Here is a 23890-nt window from a genome sequence, read left to right as displayed (position 1 = left end):
CGTGTGTTTGTGTGCTTATCATATCAAAGATTACAGAAAGTACGACCAAAACAGTCATAAGACATAATCATGTCAAAGATGAACAAAGAAATATGTAGGAGGGTGAAGACAGTCTCACCTTTGTAGACGCCTTTACTCTCCAAGGCTGGTCCGGTCTGTGGCAACTGGCCCTCCACCGATTCCTCTGAGCTCTGCCAGTACACAGCGGCGATGGTGGCGGTGCACCTGCCGAAGGTACACGTGGTTAGTGAAGGGTATGACATGAGTAGTAAGTGCACACGTGGTCGATCGGTCGGTCGGTCGGGGGGGGGAAAGTGTACCTTGAGCAGTTTGTAAGGTTCGTTCATTGTGATGCGTTCATTGTGACGCGTTGCGGATGGTGGGTGACGTATACGTCATGCGGATAGTATACACGTTGTTCATAGAGTAACGTAGTTTCTGAAGTGGGGGCAATTTAGTCAGTGGATATACACGTTGTCAGTGGGGATATGTGTTAATTAGTGGTGGGAAGACGATCAACAGGGATGGTAATGGACGTGTGTTCATTAGTGCTTTATGGGATCAGTTGGGATACGAGTATTAACTAGGGGACAGTGGATGTGTCATTCTACTGGGATGCTGGTTGTCAATTTGTGATGAGAGTGCTGTCAAAAGGGGTATACGAGTGGGTGAATGGCTGTCGGAGATGTACCTGGTTCAATTGGTTAAATGAAGGTAGTTATGGATACATCTGTGGGGTCACGGGTAATCGAGGGATGGGAAAGATGGGTGTTCATCTGGGAGTACCTCAGTCATTGAGGCTAGACCTGAATATGGTGAAGAAATTTGGCGGAGGGCGCATGTCTGTTTTATGAAGGTGAAGACCATTTCAGGCCTAGACAACACAAATTCAGCCATGTATCAAAGAGGCAGGGTCCTTGATGGTACAGACAGTGACACAGAAAAGGGAATATCTTAGATGAATACCTCTCCAAGCCTATCGTCATAAACACAGATGGATCAAGAGTGTAATACGAGGATGTGACATAAACACAAATGAATGAAATGTTGAAGGCAAAGTTTTGAAGGTCATATGACTTAAAACAGCTGGGATATTCAAGACGACGGGAATATACATACTCAATTCAGCTAACTAAGGAGACTCATTCTGGCTTAGGAACTCAACGAGCATAAAGTATTCGAGTGTCGATAGGTATTTGATTCCCCTAAAGATAGCTGCTCTGGCAAGACAATGGTGTCAACCTGATCTTGTATGTTTCTCTCTTGCTAAGTTGAAGAGTGATTTTATCTTAATGCGTTTAGTCCTGCGACCTGGACTGCTTATTTTGATCATTGCCTCATAACTTGTGATCGTTTTCCTTGATATTAGACTCTCGATCTATACCATAATTCAATACTCGATTACACAGCCCGAAGTCCATGCCTATAAAACTATATAACCCTCTACCTATATCCTATATTTACTGACCTATAACTCAGTTTCCTCAAAAACTATAAACTTTAAATCTCAGTTCACTCAATCTCTTATGCTCTTTCCCCGTCAAGGGATCTTATATACGTTGACCAGTTAGCCTGTGAAGATATGAGTCAAAAGCTGCGAAAGCTTCATATATCACACGTAATACAGGTATATATATATATATATATATATATATATATATATATATATATATATATATATATATATATATATATATATATATATATATATATATATCTTTCAAACTTCAAACTATTCGCCATTTCCCGCGTTAGTGAGGTAGCGTTAAGAACAGAGAACTGGGCCTTTGAGGGAATATCCTCACCTGGCCCCCTTCTCTGTTCCTTCTTTTGGGAAAAAAAAAAAAAAAAAAAAAAAAATAATGAGAGGGGAGGATTTCCAGCCCCCCGCTCCCTCCCCTTTTAGTCGCCTTCTACGACACGCAGGGAATACGTGGGAAGTATTCTTTCTCCCCTATCCCCAGGGAGGTATATATATATATATATATATATATATATATATATATATATATATATATATATACACACATACGAATAAAGTGCATATGAACGCGCACCTTCATAGAACATACTAACCTCCAACAGCCAAGATCGAACCTGGGACCCCTGTGTCACAAGCGGGAATGCTACCGCTAGGCTATGGGCATGGCTAATAGGAAATTACTAGCCAGGCCCATAGCTTAGCGGTAGCATACCCGCCTGTGACACAGGGGTCCCGGGTTCGATCCTGGCTGTTGGAGGTCTGTATGATATATATATATATATATGTATATATAAAACCTTATAGAGCACTGACTGCAGAACTCAGTGCCAAAATCTGGGACTTCATCAATCGTGTAAGTCCAAATCACTTCCCACCGCTCGAATAGAATGATTCACCATCCTTTCAAAGGGAGTCAGTATTCACCACCCCTTAACCTCTGACCACCACGGCGGTACGACCCTGGAGCAAGAGGACGGTGGTACGATCTTTCGGGAACACGATGGCCTGACGTCTGAGCTGAGGTCGAGGGTCAAGCCAAGGGTAATAATACTTTTTTTCTACTCGAGTGATTTAAAACACCTTGCCTTTCTACCTCCTGTGAGGGTAGCACCTCACCGTATCGAAAACTGAATATTCCCTTTCAACCTTTGGGACATCACAGGTGAGACAGCAGCTACAAGCGCCTGTGATAGACCCATTCCTTATACCTTAAACCAACGGGCAGGCAACACGAGATGGTTTCTATATAGAAAAGTAAAACCCGCCTCTCTAAGATTCATGGCGAGCAGAAGGTTTAGTGTGGGTTTATCAGGCACGGTGCCCCTGTGCGTAGGTGCGGCCTATCACGCCACTCGAGCGAGAAACTGCCACTGAAAAAAATGCCACTTGCGTAATACTTGGCAGGTACGCATAGCAGACGCGGCAATTGATTAAGCTTGCCACTGCGGGCACTAGTCCTGCCCCAAACACACACACACACACACACACACATACACACACACACACTCAACGCACTCAATGGCTCTCATATATGGCTCGGTGGTGGGGGGTGAATCGTACACTCTAGGCGAAAATAAGGTATATTTTTGTGCCTCATGTGGTATAGGAGGAAAGTAACGCTTCAGAGGAGTATGAGGGATATGTCTGGTCCACGGAAATTTGAGGAAGGGTATTTTCTAGTGGAAAACGCGGTAATGTCTACCGTCCACGGGAATATGAGGGACGAATATGCTTTAGTGGAGTATGGGGCAAGGATGTGCTCCACGGAAATACGGAGGAAGAATATGCTCCAGGGGAATATGAGGGAAAGATATGCTCCATAGGGGGATTATGAGGGGGTATATGCTTCAGGGGAATGTTAAGGAGTATATGCTTAAGGGGAACATGAAAGCGAATATGCTGAGGGTAAAACAAATAGGTATACCCTTCAGAGGAATATGACGATGTATACACTTCAGAGAAGTATGATGACGTATATGCTTCAAGCGAATATGATGAAATACACGCTCCAAATATATATATATATATATATATATATATATATATATATACGAATAAAGTGCATATGAACGCGCACCTTCATAGAACATACAAACCTCCAACAGCCAGGATCGAACCTGGGACCCCCTTGCAAGAGGCAGGCATGCTAACCGCTAGGCTATGGGACTGTATAATAGGAAACAACTATTCGAAACACTGAGTACTCGAATACCCTTCGTCTCACAATGGTGAGCAACGGGGTCTATACTTGGTTGTTTCCGAACAGACGCACATAGCCAGCTGATAGCGTTTTACCGAACCTAACTGTACAACGCGGAGGTATATGATCCTGGCTGTTGGAGGTTTGTATGTTCTGTGAAGGTGCGCGTTCATATGCACTTTATTCGTATTCATATACCTCCGCGTTGTACAGTTAGGTTCGGTAAAACGCTATCAGCTGGCTATGTGCGTCTGTTCGGAAACAACCAAGTATAGACCCCGTTGCTCACCATTGTGAGACGAAGGGTATTCGAGTACTTAGTATTTCGAATAGTTGTTTCCTATTATACAGTCCCATAGCCTAGCGGTTAGCATGCCTGCCTCTTGCACAGGGGTCCCAGGTTCGATCCTGGCTGTTGGAGGTTTGTATGATATATATATATATATATATATTTACATGTGTGTATATACAATATATCAAGGTGAGTGGCACATGTTTTCCATAATGCAATGAAATATCTCCACCATTAGTGAAGGATAACAAGTATACTCCATGGAAATATAACTGATCTTGGGGAAGAGACATATGATGTACTCCATCGAGAGAGTGGCAGTATCTGTGTTTCAGGGATGAGATACAACAGCGTATTTCATTTTCCGGGTTGACTATCCATCAGAGTATGACTGGGTTTGGATGATGTAGGATATGGTCTAGAAGAAATAAGATGAGGCAGATGAAGAGTAATGTTCCAAATGAAGAATGATCCAAACTACAGGTTAGGATAATCAGTACATATTCCATTAACACGTGAGTGCATCATACATAACCACTCCCGTGGAACTAAAGGTTTCGACACTCTTTTTCGGATGTAACCCAGCTCATGCACCATTCTGGAGCCTGATGTACACAACCTCGCATCAATGTAATATCTAGAGACATAATTCTAAATCCTGAGAGTTAATCTTTTTCAACTAAACAACCACTTAAGAACCAATGTTATGGGACTGTTACCCTTCTGAAGTCGAATCCATAACCTTACTACAGTCAATCCCAGAAGTGATCACACAGGTCTACATCAACTCCATCCTTGGAGCTAGATCAACACCTCCACGTATCTCTAAAACAACATATGCACTTTACTTCCCTTGAAGGAAACAGTTCTCGGGGTCACCACTCTCTCTGGAGTTAAGCACAAAGGTCCTACATCTTCGTGAGGCTAGGTTCCCAACAGCATTCTGGGGCTCACCTCAGGCGAAGTTCTCCTGAAGGGAAGTGTCGGGGACCCACGGTGAAGCGTAGCCCAAGACGTGAGGTTTCGAGTCCGTCTGTGTCGTTGACCGGTGTATACTCCACCAGGTCACGGCTGTCGGCCTGTAGGGAAGAGAAAACACGGCGTCGATGGGTGAGTCTCCTTTTCATTGGCTGGGCCAGTGGGGAAGAGCAGCACACAGGGCTGGAGAGAGAAAGGGAAGGGTAGAGGCTCCGGTGGAAACCTGACATTAGATGCATAACAAGAGTAAACAAGGGACGGGGAATAAGTGAGTGGGAGAAAACAAAGGGAGGGTGTGGAAAGAGGGTCGGAACAGAAAACAAGGCAAACTTTAAACCATTACCCTTCCACATTCCTTCCCCCCCCCAAAAAAAAAAAGAAATAAAAATGGTTGTAACCCCCCCCCCCCTATTTTACCATCATTCATAGGAGGGTGAGATACCCTCAGTAGTTTTTTTCTTTTCTTTGTCAGCAAAGATACACATCTATTACGAGAGTGTTTGTTCAGCCATTTGCTGCGCAGAATGAAATGTGAACTTCGGAATCGACGTACAGACAGAGGGAGGAATATCGGCTAATAGACAGACAGAAGTGAGGAACACACAGACAAAGGGAAAGATACGACTTTCTTCACTGGCATGTGTGAGATAACATGCTGGCTAAAGCCCACTGTATTGTAGCTACACAGGAGTATAGAGAGTGTGGTGTAGAATACATCGTCGAGTGGCGTATGAGAAACACCAAACATTACTTGGTCTCCTGGTTATCTGACATATTTCTACTGCTGGTAGACGCTGGCAGGATATTGCTCTCTGAATATGTTAAGGAGTGGCAGTCGCGGGACGACACTGCTGCCTGACGTAGCCTTTGTTTACAGAGCGAGAAGTTATATGCGAGAGGGAGAAGGATAAACTTTTCCTCTCCTCCTTCACTGAGTTACGAGAGGGCAGGTGGAGGTGCAGCAGCAGCAGCAGCAGCAGCAGATGCTAGCAGGCACCACCAGCACACAGTGACGCAGCTGACGCAGGGGGATGCCAGCCTCACACAACTCAGTAGATAAGACTGTTATGTCATGCATGATGGCTCAGTAAACATTCTGAGATAAAGTTGTGTGGACAAGGGAAATGAAAGAGAGGTTGGAGGAGGGAGACCTTCTCGTGTGTAAAGTATGAGGAAGAAGACATTATAGGGAAAGAGGGAGGGAGGAAAGTCTGTTCATGTGAGGTTGGACAGAGAGTAGGACAGTAGCAAGATGGTTGTAGTTGATGGCTTGGGCTGCTGCACACCAGGCTTTGTCTTCGGAAGCAGCGAGGGAGTCAGGTAACAAAGACGGGCTAGACGACGGACATGATGGGTGGTGGGGGAAGAGGAGGAGGAGGAGGAGGAGGAGGAGGAAGAGTAGGAGTGAGAGTGGGTCCTTCATTAAGGCGTCTAACAGTGAGGATGAAGTTTTCGTCAAGGAAAGTTATGAACAACTGGGACGCACCTGCCAATATAGAAGCAGTATTCTATATAAGGACCAGCGGCGCTATTGTGTAAGGGTGGTGAGCAGTGTGGCAGGAGGATCAATAAACGTAAGTTTGAAGAAGGAAACCAGTTTTTTTTTTTATGTTTCGAAGTTGGTATGAACAGGGTCTATAGATTGGCTCGGTTCCGAGAATCTGGGTCATAGTCTGTCCAAGCTTTAAGTGTGATATGGGAATGTTGCTAGAAAGGGATGGGGGTTGCTGCTCTTGGTCGCCAAAGATCGTTTGTGCCTGAACTATGAAGCATTAGATTGTGCAGTGTTACTGTTTCATCAGAGAGCTCGAACGAAGCTCATAACTACCGGTGGAAGTGACTCACACACCCTGGCCTTAAAGATAAGAGTGAAGACCTGATGAACGACACCATATGAAAGACTGCTCCCCCCCCCAAAAAAAAAAAAATGGTGCCATTCACATATGAGTTAACATGATTTTGGTTGCTGGAGAGAGAGAGAGAGAGAGAGAGAGAGAGAGAGAGAGAGAGAGAGAGAGAGAGAGAGAGAGAGAGAGAGAGAGAGAGTGGGGGGAGGTATGGAGTACGAAAAGCCCTCTAACACTAAGGATTCGAACCCCACACCATTTGTGTGGAAACCGAGTGCGCTAAAACACAAAGGGCACGGGGTTCGAATCCTTGCTGTTGAAGGGCAATTATGTGTTCTATGAAAGTGCACGATCATATGCACCACATTTGTGATCATTTACCTCCACGTGTGACAGCAAGTTCAGTAAAATTGCTGACTACTGATTAATGTGAGCCTGACGGTGTATGAGCGGTCTAGACCTAGGTTACTCATGGACGTGAGACAAAGGGTACTCGACTGCTAGTGATCGAAGAGTCATTTCCCTAGTATGGGTAGCATAACCGAGTGGTTAGTGTACCCAGATACCACGCAAATGGTACGGAGTTCGAACCCTTGATTTTGGAGGGGGTCATTTGCTCTATGAAAGAGTGCGTTCATATGCGCTGAATATATATATATATATATATATATATATATATATATATATATATATATATATACTAGGCTCGCGGGATTAGAACCCAGGCCACCTGAACGATAGTCGAGTAAAATATCCTCTCAGCCACGCTGGGATAAAAAGCTTTCCATCTCTGACCAGCATATGATCCCCTGAAATCCCCCGTTACCTCACGTAACCTGAAGGGCGAGGGAAAGCCTCGTCCACACACGATCCACAAAATTCTCTAAATCATCCACTGGCGCCACAGTGAAGTGGATATCTCGAGCATGTACAGGCTTAGGTTCGAATCCCGCACGCCCAATGGTGAATGGTGTTGAATATTGCTATCGTTATTATCATCATTATCATTATCTTCATCACTAATATGACTATCATTACTATAACTACTACTACTAATCGTAATAATAATAATGATGATAAGAATAATAATGATGATGATAATAATATCAATAATGATAGTAATAATAATAATAATAATAATGATGATAACAATAATAATGATAATAATAATAATAATAATGATGATAATAATAATAATAATAATAATAATGATAATAATAATGATAATAATAGCATTATCATCAATATGATTATCAATATTATTATTGCTGTTATTATCATTATCATTATCATTATTACTATTATTACTATTATCATTATCATTATTACTATCATTATCATCATCATTCTTATTAGTGTTATTATTATCATTATCATTATCATATTTTCATTGTATTATTACCATTATTATTATTATTACTATTATTATTATTATTATTATTATTATTATTATTATCATCATTATTATTATTATCATTATTATTATTATTTTTTTTTTTTTTTTTTTTTTTTTTATACTTTGTCGCTGTCTCCCGCGTTTGCGAGGTAGCGCAAGGAAACAGACGAAAGAAATGGCCCAACCCCCCCCATACACATGTACATACACACGTCCACACACACAAATATACATACCTACACAGCTTTCCATGGTTTACCCCGGACGCTTCACATGCCTTGATTCAATCCACTGACAGCACGTCAACCCCTGTATACCACATCGCTCCAATTCACTCTATTCCTTGCCCTCCTTTCACCCTCCTGCATGTTCAGGCCCCGATCACACAAAATCTTTTTCACTCCATCTTTCCACCTCCAATTTGGTCTCCCTCTTCTCCTCGTTCCCTCCACCTCCGACACATATATCCTCTTGGTCAATCTTTCCTCACTCATTCTCTCCATGTGCCCAAACCATTTTAAAACACCCTCTTCTGCTCTCTCAACCACGCTCTTTTTATTTCCACACATCTCTCTTACCCTTACGTTACTTACTCGATCAAACCACCTCACACCACACATTGTCCTCAAACATCTCATTTCCAGCACATCCATCCTCCTGCGCACAACTCTATCCATAGCCCACGCCTCGCAACCATACAACATTGTTGGAACTACTATTCCTTCAAACATACCCATTTTTGCTTTCCGGGATAATGTTCTCGACTTCCACACATTTTTCAAGGCTCCCAAAATTTTCGCCCCCTCCCCCACCCTATGATCCACTTCCGCTTCCATGGTTCCATCCGCTGACAGATCCACTCCCAGATATCTAAAACACTTCACTTCCTCCAGTTTTTCACCATTCAAACTCACCTCCCAATTGACTTGACCCTCAACCCTACTGTACCTAATAACCTTGCTCTTATTCACATTTACTCTTAACTTTCTTCTTCCACACACTTTACCAAACTCCGTTTTTTTTTTATTATACTTTTATTATACTTTATTATACTTTTATTATACTTTATTATACTTTGTCGCTGTCTCCCGCGTTTACGAGGTAGCGCAAGGAAACAGACGAAAGAAATGGCCCAACCCCCCCCATACACATGTATATACATACGTCCACACACGCAAATATACATACCTACACAGCTTTCCATGGCTTACCCCAGACGCTTCACATGCCTTGATTCAATCCACTGACAGCACGTCAACCCCGGTATACCACATCGCTCCAATTCACTCTATTCCTTGCCCTCCTTTCACCCTCCTGCATGTTCAGGCCCCGATCACACAAAATCTTTTTCACTCCATCTTTCCACCTCCAATTTGGTCTCCCTCTTCTCCTTGTTCCCTCCACCTCCGACACATATATCCTCTTGGTCAATCTTTCCTCACTCATCCTCTCCATGTGCCCAAACCACTTCAAAACACCCTCTTCTGCTCTCTCAACCACGCTCTTTTTATTTCCACACATCTCTCTTACCCTTACGTTACTCACTCGATCAAACCACCTCACACCATACATTGTCCTCAAACATCTCATTTCCAGCACATCCATCCTCCTGCGCACAACTCTATCCATAGCCCACGCCTCGCAACCATACAACATTATTATTATTATTATTATTATTATTATTATTATTATTATTATTATTATTTTTAGCATTATTATCATATAACACTTGTACCCCTTCTCCGGGTGTTCTTGCCGCTTTAACATTGCTCTACACTCAGTAGCAGGGACAGGATGGGCTCCTTTGCATCAAGCGTCGACGGCTCCTTCGCCTCAATTGACAATGCCACAGTCAGCATTGTTCCATGCACGAACGAGTTGCAATTGCGCTTATGGCATGGTTGGTTGCATGACATCCACTCTTTCCAGTGAGCTTGGTAAACGAAATAAAAAATCTACAACTGGTTGCTGGCAATGAGGACTTAGTGGTCTAACGGTAACTTTTGCCGTCCCAACACCATCCGGCCCGGGGTTCGAATCCCGGTGGCGGAAGTGTCGAGAGGGTTTCTTTCATGGAAGTGCAAGATGTTTTACTACTATGTATCAGACTGTTTCTTTCTTCGTCTGTATGTCTCTCTGAACTGCTGAGTTATCTAATCTTATGTTTAACTGTCTATTTGTCTATCTGTTTATTGCTTAAATTGCATTTTTATCGATTAGTATTTCTATGATTTTATGTTTATCTATCTTTCTAACCAGATTTCTATCTATCTCTCTGTCTATGTTTTCAATGTTTTATCTATCGATCTAGCTCTCTATCTATACATGTATCTATCTGTTTATCTATCAACTTAACTATCTATCTCTGTGTCTTTTTCCATTTGTCACTCTTAGCCTCTCTGTCAATTTTACTTGCCTTCCACATTTTCGTTTTCTGGTTTTATCATCCTAATTTTCGTCTTTACGTCTCGAAGTTTGTCTTGCCCCGCTCTTCCCCCAACCCACTCACTCACCCTCTCTTTTCCTTTGTCCGTCTGTCTTTCTCGTTCTTTCTTTTGTCTATCATCGGCACCTTCTCCCACGTAACCACATCACAGAATAGACTCCAGACAGAGGCTCAGAGAATGGATGTCAAGCATCGCCTCTCTTCCTTATCCCTCCCACACACACACACACACACACACACATCATCGGAGTGACACCGTGAGATGTGTTCCTAACTCCCCTGTACGTCCTCATTCCCCAGTATTATAGCTCCTGACCTGATTCTCAGATGGGTGGTGCCTTTACGTTTTATGCGCTCCCAGACCTCGTCTGAGAACTGCAGTGCCTCCTCACAAAATTGTGGTCATATGTCTTGAACCAGAAGGGCAATGATCCGATGAGTCTTGGCGGAGGAGGACGAGGAGGGGTGGTGTTTTCGGCTAATGCCTCGGCTCCCACATTGATACACTTTTGATGATGCTTGACATTATTCATCATTTCCTCATCCGCCTACCTACCACCCTCACCCTCAGACATAGAGAGAGGCGGAATAAATGCACTGGTTCGTCGTTGATATTTGAAGCAGTTGAGACGAGTCAGACGAAAAACACATTGGCCTGAGTATCGAAACATGATCCAACACCGATTTTCGACTCCCTCGCCAGAACGAGAGAAGAGGTTTTCTTAAGAGGGTTTGCTGGTAATTGGCTGGCTCCCTCAGCGGTGACACTGGTGTGGCCGAACGAGGTGAAACAGTGTCGGAACCAAACGTAAGACCAATGCTTTGTTGTTAGAGTCGTATGTTCGCTCTTATTCCACCATCAGGCACTATATGTTAGCCTGTAAGACTATCTTAAATGCTGTCTGTGAGTCTTTTATATATATATATATATATATATATATATATATATATATATATATATATATATATATATATATATATATATATATATATATATATATATATATATATATATATATATATATATATATATATATTAGGCTGTAGTGACTGAGACGGTGAAAGCATGAACTGAGTATTAGATTGGCGAGGAAGAGGTTTCAGAGGTGCAATAGATGTGTGGATCGTGTTTGCTTTAAATAATGTGTGTAAGAAATACTTGGAGAAGCAGGAGGATTTGGAGAAAGCACATGATAAGGCTGATAGGTATGCTGTGTGGAAGGTCTGAAGAATATATGATGTGGGTCGAATGCTGCTTGAGGCAGTGAGTAGCTTTTATCAAGGGTGTTAGTCGTGTGTACAAGTAGGAAGACAGAGGAGTGAGTGTTTCCAGATGATGGCTGGTCTTCAGCTGAGATATGTCATGTTACTATGGCTGTTGAATTTATTTATGGATGGTGTTGAGAGGGAAGTAAATGCAAGAGTATTGGAGAGAAGGGCGAGTATGAAAACTGTTGGGGATGAGAGGAATGAGTTAGTTGTTGTTTGCAAATGACGCAGCGCTAGTGGAAGATTTAAGTCGTAAACTGCAGAAGTTGGTGACTGTTTGGTAGAAGATATAAAAGGAAGAAGTTGAGGGTAAATGTGAAGAGCAGTAAGGTTAACAAGTCTCAGAGGTAAGAGGGACAAGTTATTTGGGTGTGTGAGTTTGAATGAAAAAAATTTGGGAGTGAATTGCTTAGATACCGAGGAGTGGACGTGGTAACAAATGGAATCATGGAAGCGGAAAGGAGTCATAGGGTGGATGAGGGGGAGGGGGGGGGGGGTGGTCAAAGGTCCTGGGAGCATTGAAGAATGCATGGAAATAGACATCGTTATCTGGGAGAGAGAAAATGGGCATGTTTGTAGATATGTTAGTTGTCATAACAACGTTTTATGGATGGGAGGCAAGGGGACATGGAGGAGGATGGGCGGAGGAGAGTGGATGTGTTGGAAATAAAATGTTTGAGGACAGTATTTGGTGTGAGTTGGTTGGATCGTGTAGGCAATCATATTAACCACGCCACCCCACTTTTTCTCTAACGGTCATGCCAGTGTATACCTCGGCATGGCGGTGACAGGACGGTGTCTGTGTGTTGGTGTTGGAATTCAAATGCTTTATGTATTAATTGCACCTGAGAGGGCGGATTGCCTCCGTGAGACATGTAGTGCAGCCTGTATCGAAAAACACGTGTTAAAAAGAATGATCTAAATTCTATATACACGAAGTATACTGAAAAGGTATCAAAGTTATTTCATATACAAGTATGAACTATTATCATTGGCTTCCCTTCCTTTCCACTGTCGTACACATTTCTTTGCTTCCTCCATGTTCATTCTTTTTCTCAACACATTTTCAGTTTGCTGCAATGCCAGAATTTTCAAGGCTTGCACTGATCTCTCTCTCTCTCTCTCTCTCTCTCTCTCTCTCTCTCTCTCTCTCTCTCTCTCTCTCTCTCTCTCTCTCTCTCTCTCTCTCTCTCTCTCTCTCTCTCCCCTCCGTGACACTCCCCACTCACTTAATATTCATCAACTCTCCCTCAGTTTATTTTTTGTCTCCCCTCCCTTCCTATCGCCCCACCGCCATCGCTGCTCTCTCTCTCTCTCTCTCTCTCTCTCTCTCTCTCTCTCTCTCTCTCCTCTCTCTCTCTCTCTCTCTCTCTCTCTCTCTCTCTCTCTCTCTCTCTCTCTCTCTCTCTCTTACATTCACCTCTTTCTTGTGTGTCTCTCTCTTCTATCGGGTCTGACTCTCGTGTTTTAGTGAGCGGTTGGTGTTGGAGGGGTTAGGGGGGGGTGGCATTCCCCCCCACCCCCGGGCCCTCACGACGTAATAGGTGTAAACATGTCCCCTTCTGCATAGCTTTGTAGGATTCAGGGGGAGAAAGGGGGAGTTTATGTGTGTGTGTGTGTGTGTGTGTGTGTGTGTGTGTGTAATTAGCTATTGGCGCTATAGGGAGAGGGAGATCTGCACTCGTGGGGCCAAGTCCTTAGTACATTCTCTACTATGATACAAATTTTTAAATTTGTGCTCGTTGTTAACCTTCACAAATTCATATCTTCATTTCTGCCCATTACTCGATTAATCTTATCCTATTTAGATCATTTCTTTCTACCTCATTTATCAAGTTTCTTGCTCTATCTTATCTTTTCGCCTCTGGTCGTTTTATCTTTGCATTTTCGTTATCATCCAACCGGTTTTCGTTATCATCCAACTGGTTTGAAAAATTAACTTCCATCTATGGCCTTTAATCTCTCGCTGTGACCCACATCTCTTAATTCTGGTACCATCCTTGTTGCCCTCTTTTGGATCTCAACGAACAGTCTTTTTTTCTTTGATTGCGTTGACGGAATTTTGGCTTACTCTACAAAAAGAACAGTTTGGTAAATATATTTCCATCTCCATATACTTGAATGCTATTCTAACATCTGGCAGCAGAGGGTTCGTCTCCATTACAATTCTGGTCAAGTGGGACTCTGGGAACAGGGAAGGTAAAATGCCGAGTCACATCTCCCTCTCACACACACACAGACTCCTGAATCTTATTTCCAGCTTGAGAATAATCTTATCGAGGCTTTCTTTCACTGTGGACCATCCTTTTCCATTTACCATTTACCATTAGTATCTATGTCTTGTAAGTTGATGCCTTTCACATCCTTCTTTACTTCCCCCTCTCATGGCCTTGCCATCACCCACAAACACATTCAGATAAGAACTCAGTACTTCTTGGGTGAGTCGTTTACATGATTTAGGAAAGGCAATGGTGCCAGAATGGAGGCCTGTGGCGACCCCAGCCCACTACTGTGAGCTTCCGCAAATACGCGTCTTCTGTTCCCCTCCATTAAAGATTAAGTCTATCCAATAGAAATTTCTCTTCTTGAGTCTTGCCTGAAGATCCAGCATCTTATCACGTCTTCTGGGGTACAGAGTCAAACTCTCTGGTAATCCAGGGACACATATTCATCTTTTGGTCTAAAACAGAGCCCAGTCTGTGTGAGAGGTCTAAGAGATTTTGTTACTCGTGACCTCATTTCCTTGATCTCGTGCTGTTTCTCAGTCATATAGTTTTATCTTCTGCTTGTAGACATCAGTTGTTGTTTTATTTTCCTGAGTAACTCTTCCAGAATTTTCCAGACGACACTCGTCAAAGAGAATGTTGAGTTGTTCGGCGAAAATTTCCGATCTCCTTTCTTAAAGATGGGCACTACATTAATTCTGCTCTCTTCCGTTTCGAAGGCACTACACCCTCCGCCACTGGCATAATAAGATACATCTCGAGCGGTATATCTGCACACTTCTTCAACACGTATGGAGGGAATGGAATGCATGAATCACCGTGATGCGCTGAATGAACTGGATGTAATTATTCTAGAAAGAAGGAGACATCTGAGGTTGTAAAAGGAAACATACTCAACCTAAAAATGTGTGCTGACTTCGGCTGGGGTAAAGCACCGCAGCTGTGGCAGGCCTTGGCCAGCCGACAGCCTGTAACTCGGCACGAGTTAAGCCAGTGGGTGTCCATGTCCAGGAACATGGCCCTCACTGACAGGCTAACAAGGGTTGGTACTTTACCTTCACCGGGGAAAGAATAGAAACATGTACACAACTGCTACAGAAAACGCTGAAAAGAAAACTTGTCGTGAGGTCGAGACCAATCCCAGAGTAGAACAGTCTTATTCATCAAGCAAGACGTGCGGTGAGCACTCCGCGCAAGACGTACCATCACAACAATATCTTATCTTCGGTAATCGTAGAAACGTATATATACTCTCCCTCTCTCTCTCTCTCTCTCTCTCTCTCTCTGACTGACCTGGTTGTCGTTGATGTACCACATGAGGGAGGCAGCAGGGCGGGAGCGAGCTGAGGTGCAGTTGACGTGTACCTCGTCCCCGACGTGGTACTTCGACCTGCCCCCGCTGATGGTCGGCACCTCGTCAGGCAGATCTGTGGAGAGGGTGGTCGAGTTAGCGTCTGTTGGTGGGAGTTGGTTGTGGTTGTAGGAATGGCCTGGACGAAAATAGTTGGTTGACAATGGTCTTGGTAGTGTTGTAGGTGATGGTTGTGGTGGGAGTGATGGTGACAGTGATGGTGGTAATGACAGTTGTGTTGGTGGAAATGAAGGTTATGATTGTCGACGTGGTGTTGGCTGTAGTGTTGTCAGGGGAGGAGAAGGTTATAGTGAGGAAGGCGGCCGTGTTGCTTTGGTAGTTGTGGTGACGGCAGAGTGAGAGAGAAAGAGTGTGGTGGTGGTGGTGGTAGTTGTGGTAGTTGTGGTAGTACTGAGGGAGGAGATAACAGTTATAGTGATGATGTTGGCGTCCGTGATGACCGGAGATGGATGTAGTGATGATGGATGGCTCTGATGGTGATGATGGGTGGCTCTGATAGTGATGATGGAGGTGGTATGGCAGGGTATAGTTAATGATTCTTGATGAGGATGATGGTGATAATGATGGTGATAATGGTGATGATGCATCTACATGCGTTAATAGTGATGATGATGCTGGTACCTGCCGTAATAGTGATGATGATGCTGGTACCTGCCGTAATAGTGATGATGATGCTGGTACCTGCCGTAATAGTGATGATGATCCTGGTGCCTGCCGTAATAGTGATGATAGTGAAGGCATGGAATAGAGATGTCTTGTGATTCGTAGATGGTGCATCACTCACTATTTCTCAACGGTTTTAGGATTATTATCTTAACTTCGTACCGTTTAGTGGGCCACATCTACTTATTGGATGCTCTTATGGCAGACTTAGCGGCAACATTGCATGATTTATTAAAAACAAAATAATAAAAGCAAATACGTTAATGGAAACAATGTATACGAAGACATTAGTAGTACAAGATAAGTGTTATCTTCCTTAGCATAACGGTAAGAATCTTGAGTACGACTGTACGATCCTTAAGTACGACGATACGACCCTGAAGTACGACGGTGCAATCCTTAAGTACGACGGTACGACCCTTAAGTACGACGGTACGATCTCATGAGATCTAGTGAAATGTCAATGCAAAACAATGCCCACTGCGCTTAAGGTGCGCCCAGTCGTGCTCAAGGCGCTGAAGAACGTACTAAAACGCAAGAATAATAATGAGAATAACGAATTCATCAAAAATAAGCATAGAAGTTTGGATCTGTGATAAATGTCGACCCTACACCGTTAAATACAATGGATAAGATAAACTTATGTGGGCCGTCACTGATAAGGTCAATAGAACAAAGACAGTGGGAATGATTAAGTAATAGTAAATGGAGAATAAGCGTATAAGATATGGTTACTACACTCTATATTGACTCTAATGAAGGCGCGATGAGTGACGCTTATTCTATTCATCACAAGCGTTTGTCCACTTGGATCTGGTCTCTCGTCCCCAGCTGAGTTGTCTGAGCGTCACCTCCATCTACTTGGACCTCTCCATCTACTTCTTCTTGCCTTAGCTGGCCTATTATTTACTCTTCTCACCGATCTCTCCATCTCCTTCTTCATGCCTTGGTTGATCTATTTTCCAGTCCACTCTATCTTGTGTTTGCCTAGGGATATCAAGTTCTCCTAAGGTAGACTTCTGTTAGTTACCACTGAATTAACCTGGACTCTTCACCCTGCACAAAGACTTGTATTAACAATTGACATCCGGCATTCCTACCCTCTTCCGTCTCTCTCTCTCTCTCTCTCTCTCTCTCTCTCTCTCTCTCTCTCTCTCTCTCTCTCTCTCTCTCTCTCTCTCTCTCTCTCTCTCTCTATCTGCTAATGAGAGTCTTATACCTGCCAATTATTTCCTCGGGCTTACACAACACCACGTCGTCCCCCCCCCCCCCCCCTCCCCCACTTCATAACGAGCATCGGTTCCTAAGCAGTGTTTCTAACGATGCCATCAAGGTTCACTGGAAAATCCTCTGTTCTCATCCTAGCAAATCGCAATCATTTACTCCCAGAAAACTTGGTACGTCTCTTCTGCTTCTGATGTCGAGCTTGGATATCTCTAACCCAATTCTATTTTCATCTTATCTATGTTATCTGAGACGGCACGGGCACTGGGCCAGGTATCCGTGGATGAACAGCTGGGTTGACTGTGGGCCAACTACCGTGACCAGGATTTGAACCTATGGGCTCGACCCTGGGAGGCTCCCGTGAATGCATCAAGGTCAGGAGCGGTAACCGTAGGCCTCATCCTCCTGGAGCACTGAACCTGTTTTCATTTAGCCATCACCTCACCCTCAACTCCTACGTCATGTTGATATATCATCTTCGCTAGATGATAAATGCTTTTCAATCTTCTGCCTTATCATCTCTCCTCCACCAACTGCAACACCTTCCTAGTCTTTCAAATACACTGTCTTTGCAGTGGTCACACGCACATACTAACCGTGTTGTTTTATGCGCGCATACACTAGACCAGAAGACTCTTAGACACTGATTTCAAGAGTATTCACAAGTGGCAAAAGAACATCACTTTATGGAAGACAAATGCTCGGAGCATCATTCCCACTGCTGCCCACCACACATACGTGCTAATGACACAAAGTGATCTGGAGTAAAGAGTATTTGATTCTCTCTTACGATATTGGTGGCAAAAGTATTTGTTAAATGCTTCTTAGAATTTCTCTCTGTAATACTTGTTTTATATTGTGATAGGGAATTTAGAAGGTAAGTTGGTTCCTTCAGACTTACCTCATAAAAGACAGGAGGAGTGGTAGAAGAGAGTGGTGGCCAGTTTCCATGGGATCCGAGTACATAAAGTGCTTTTTGAAAGTAAAAGTTTAAGGGATCGTGAGATTTATCTTATGGTCTCCTGTACCGCAGCTTAGGCTTCACTTAGCAAATAGCTGCAGGGAATTAAGCTTTTCACCGACCTGTGAGCATGAATAAAAAGCATCAGAATCTATGGAATATTTAAAATCTCAAAGGAGGTTTTCGCAGAGCCCTTGCATTAGTTTCATAAACCATAATTCTTAAACAATTCCATTAGGAACTAATTGCCACAGTTTTATGAATAACTAAATTGTTTTCTTCAGGGGTAATACAGAAGCAGAAATAAGTAGAGACGCAATAAATACTTCTCATGAATTACCAAGTTATATACTAAATTGTTTAAGAAATCATATCAAAAAGTTTTAATGATTTGCTTCTTAATGGGATGATATATATATTATTTTCTCATTTTTTGGTTTGGTTTCCATCTGGAGTGATTTCAGAGGACGTTTTCTTTCCCCATGTGCACTCAAGGTGATGTTTGTGATGGTAGGTATGGTGAAGCGAGTGAGTCTCGATGGTTATGTCTAGTCCATTGTTGATTTTGGAGTAAATCCCTGTAAGGTGGTGATGTTGATTAATGGTAGTGATGTTGCAGTTAGTGGTGTCGGAGAAGGTAGAAGTGATGGTGTTGGCGGTGATAATGATGCTCACTTATATACACACAGACAGACAGAGAGACAAACACACACACACACACACACACACACACACACACACACACACACACACACACACACACACACACACACACACACACGTTACTCCTAGAGGCTAAAAGCAAGATTTATGGTGCTGTAAATCGGTATTGTAAGTGTTTTTCCGTTTTGATTACCCCTGACAATCAATACATATTTCACAAATTTTCTTGTTTTTCGCTGACAAAAACTCCTTTGAAACTAGAATAACAATTTTAAAACATTCTACGGTAATATTCGACCACAGTACATATAACACCTTGAGATATGATCATACACTAGTCCTTTAAATATTCAAATTATTTGTTCTTTAAAACTGGTACTACAAATACCACTGACAATGTTTCATGATTCAAAGTAGAGACACTTATGCAAATCCTCAGAAAAAAAATAACTTTGAAAGGTTATCCATACTAATCACATTAATCTCCCAAGAAAAGATTATCCATACTAATCATATTAATCTCCCAAGAAAAGATTATCCATACTAATCATATTAATCTCCCAAGAAAAAATTATCCATACTAATCATATTAATCTCCCAAGAAAAGATTATCCATACTAATCATATTAATCTCCCAGGAAAAGATTATCCATAATAATCATATTAATCTCCCAAGAAAAGATTATCCATACTAATCATATCAATCTCCCAAGAAAAGATTTTCCATGCTAATCACATTAATCTCCCAAGAAAAGATTATCCATACTAATCACATTAATCTCCCAAGAAAAGATTATCCATACTAATCACATTAATCTCCCAAGAAAAGATTATCCATACTAATCACATTAATCTCCCAAGAAAAGATTATCCATACTAATCACATTAATCTCCCAAGAAAAGATTATCCATACTAATCACATTAATCTCCCAGGAAAAGATTATCCATACTAATCACATTAATCTCCCAAGAAAAGATTATCCATACTAATCACATTAATCTCCCAAGAAAAGATTATCCATACTAATCATATTAATCTCCCAAGAAAAGATTACCCATACTAATCACATTAATCTCCCAAGAAAAGATTATCCATACTAATCATATTAATCTCCCAAGAAAAGATTATCCATACTAATCATATTAATCTCCCAAGAAAAGATTATCCATACTAATCATTATATCTCCCAGGAAAAGATTATCATACTAATCATATTAATCTCCCAAGAAAAGATTATCCATACTAATCATATCAATCTCCCAAGAAAAGATTATCCATACTAATCATATTAATCTCCCAAGAAAAGATTATCCATACTAATCATATTAATCTCCCAAGAAAAGATTATCCATACTAATCATATTAATCTCCCAAGAAAAAATTATCCATACTAATCATATTAATCTCCCAAGAAAAGATTATCCATACTAATCATTATATCTCCCAGGAAAAGATTATTCATACTAATCATATTAATCTCCCAGGAAAAGATTATCCATACTAATCATATTAATCTCCCAAGAAAAGAGTATCCATACTAATCATATTAATCTCCCAGGAAAAGATTATTCATACTAATCATATTAATCTCCCAGGAAAAGATTATCCATACTAATCATATTAATCTCCCAAGAAAAGATTATCCATACTAATCATATCAATCTCCCAAGAAAAGATTATCCATACTAATCATATTAATCTCCCAAGAAAAGATTATCCATACTAATCATATCAATCTCCCAAGAAAAGATTATCCATACTAATCATATTAATCTCCCAAGAAAAGATTATCCATACTAATCATATCAATCTCCCAAGAAAAGATTATCCATACTAATCATATTAATCTCCCAAGAAAAGATTATCCATACTAATCATATCAATCTCCCAAGAATAGATTATTCATACTAATCATATTAATCTCCCAAGAAAAAATTATCCATACTAATCATATCAATCTCCCAAGAAAAGATTATCCATACTAACCATATTAATCTCCCAAGAAAAGATTATCCATACTAATCATATTAATCTCCCAAGAAAAGATTATCCATACTAATCATATTAATCTCTCAGGATTCCTTGAATAACATTTAGCCTTAAGCTTGAGCTAATCCTATACAGTTCCTGAAGATAATTCTCACTACAAACCCCTCAAAGTTCCTGCCAGGCGATCCCTCTGAAATCCCCCATCTCGTCTGCTGAACCTCTCGTAGTTCTGAGGTGATGTACAATGCCTTTTTGCCATTCATGATCCGATTCTTTCACTCTGTTTGGTGGTGCACAGATGAGCTGTTTCCCAACAGACGTCTGTCACTTCTCCTCCCTAACTCACAGCCCCATCCTTGCCACAGTCATCCCTCCCCATCTCCAACCATCATGCCTAGAACAGGCCTCTCTCTCTCTCTCTCTCTCTCTCTCTCTCTCTCTCTCTCTCTCTCTCTCTCTCTCTCTCTCTCTCTCTCTCTCTCTCTCTCTCTCTCTCTCTCTCTCTCTCCTCTTCCTCGAATCCCTAGGGCGTTTCGTCTCATTCCCCAGCGGAAGTTTGTGCCCTCAGTTCCCCCCAGCGCCACTCCTTCCTCCCTTCTCCTCCCCCAATATCCCCAACAACCTCGACTCTACTTACCCTCCCTTCTCCTCCCTCAATATCCCCCAACAACCTCGACTCTACTTACCCTCCCTTCTCCTCCCTCAATATCCCCAACACCCTCGACTCTACTTACCCTCCCTTCTCCTCCTTAATATCCCCAACACCCTCGACTCTACTTACCCTCCCTTCTCCTTCCGCAATATCCTCAACAACCTCGACTCTACTTACCCTCCCTTCTCCTCCCCCAATATCCCCAACAACCTCGACTCTCCTTACCCTCCCTTCTCCTCCCCCAATATCCCCAACAACCTCGACTCTACTTACCCTCCCTTCTCCTCCCCAACAATGCTTCTCACCAGAGTGAAACAACACTGGATAGAAAATAATCAGTAATGAATGGAGAGTAAGGGAGTAGTGATTGCTAGTGTTCCTGGAATATCTGATGAGTAATGAATTGATAGCGGGAGGGTAATGAATACTTGAGTACGTGGAGAGAATGAAGAGAACTTAAGTCAAAAGGAAAAGGAAAATGTGATGATGAGTCCATAAACAGATAATTAATGGGCTGCTTTAGCATGGCCCGCCAGTCAACCAAACATTGGGGCTTCTCTCTTTACTATCCCCTTTATGCCTTCTCTGTGTCTTCCCTACCTATTCATACTTCCCTATCATTTCCTCACTGTTATATTATTTCTCTTTATTCTCTCTCTTCTCCATCACTTCCTTCTCACTGATTTCTTCCCATCTGTAATAAACACTATAATCTTTTTGGATTAAAGGATTCAACCTCGTTTCTTATCATACAATCACCCTAATTCATGTTTCATAGATTACAGTACCATCGAGTGGAATTCTGTCAGAATTAGAATTATGTTGTAGCAAGAGTTCAGAAGGTCACAGCTTTCTGTCGAGCTTGTGCACATGAAACTTTAAGAGTGTATTGCGATACGACTCACCAAGAGAAAGTGGATCCGTAGCTACATAGAAAAGGGAGGCAGTTCTATGGGTAGTGAGAATGTAGAACGAATTATAAGAAGGATTATTTTGCCTACTACTTTTCACATCTTATAATTTCCTTGGAAACTAATGAAGAAGGAAAGGGTTAAGATGTATATGCAGAAGGCCATCATACACCTAACATGGGGCAGAGTGTATTTATCTCTTACGAATGTATGAAATAACACCGGAAAGAGACATACACAAAAATGATCTCAAAGAGAGATCGTGTTGCGGAGGGAGAGATAGCCACACGATTACACACACACAAGCCTCCTTCCTGTAAGAACTGAGGCAGCTGGACGTGTGTGTGTGTCTGTGTGTGTGGACTCCATCACACACAGACACAGGTGTAGCGAACGAGTGTACAGACACACACACACACATACCCGGACCCAATACACACCCTCGGTCTGTTCATTCATCCACGGCGGATGGTCTGTTCGTGATGGAGGATCCTCGTCTGCATATTTGATGATGCCGTATTGACTGCATTGTGCCGGGAGTCGCCTTCCTTCGTGTAGCACGCACTTGTCAGAAGGACAATGTACCGCCGTGTCTATCCACCGACACCAAGAGGAATGCACCCTGTAGACCAGTCCTTTGGCCGCGAGGGAAATCTAAGCAAAAGACGCGATGAAATTTTAAGCAAAAGTTACACGGACCGAGGCATAGGGTATGGAACCACATTCTGGGAGTTTTGCCGTTGATAGAACTTATAGGGTTTTGGAATGACCATAGATTTTGCAGTGCTCTACGGAACTCACTTCTTTTAGAAAAAAAAAAGAAATTTGACGTATATCTTTGGCGTATCTTTGATATCTTTTACGAAATTCAAGTGAGCAGAAAAACCCTTCACAAAAGTGAATAAACATGTTGAATCCTACTTCACTCACGGGCGGAGTGGAATAGGGTCCTTCCTCCTTCAATGTAAATTAGTCGTAGGATGAATTTGTTTAATGTTTTCCTCAAGGTCAGTTATGATATCATTTAAACAGTGGGTCAATTTGCTTTCCAGTTGGACTGCTGGGTCTCTTCAACTACAATCTCAAGCCGTCGTGTGGCTGGCTTTCTTCTTCAGCCAAAAAAATTTCCTTAAAATTGAATTAAGTAAACTTAACTTAGTGCCCTATACTTTAGTAACATTATGAGACAATAATCATCAGTTATGTATTTAGGTAATTAGCAACAGACTTTAAGATATCTGCGTCTGTTTTCTATATCTATCTATCCTTAAATGACTCAAGTTTCAGTAAATGATAAAATGTTCGTGTCTTTTTCTT

At 42.1% G+C, this 23890-nt stretch overlaps 1 protein-coding gene across 1 annotated transcript in view; it reads right to left on the bottom strand.

The window, feature by feature from the left end:
• Positions 1 to 23890, bottom strand: part of LOC139764868 (uncharacterized) — a 230245-nt gene that overhangs the window by 12047 nt on the left and 194308 nt on the right. The window contains exons 4-6 of the mRNA XM_071691900.1: positions 15430 to 15563; positions 4930 to 5054; positions 119 to 225 (exon numbers count right to left, since the gene is read on the bottom strand). Of these exons, the coding sequence (XP_071548001.1) occupies positions 119 to 225; positions 4930 to 5054; positions 15430 to 15563 (366 nt within the window). The remainder of the gene's footprint in view (positions 1 to 118; positions 226 to 4929; positions 5055 to 15429; positions 15564 to 23890) is intronic.

This window comes from Panulirus ornatus, chromosome 4 (genome assembly GCF_036320965.1).
Source record: "Panulirus ornatus isolate Po-2019 chromosome 4, ASM3632096v1, whole genome shotgun sequence".
Classification (NCBI taxonomy): Eukaryota; Metazoa; Arthropoda; class Malacostraca; order Decapoda; family Palinuridae; genus Panulirus; species Panulirus ornatus.
Note: the sequence above shows the minus strand (reverse complement) of the source record. Positions and strands in the feature narration are given on the sequence as shown.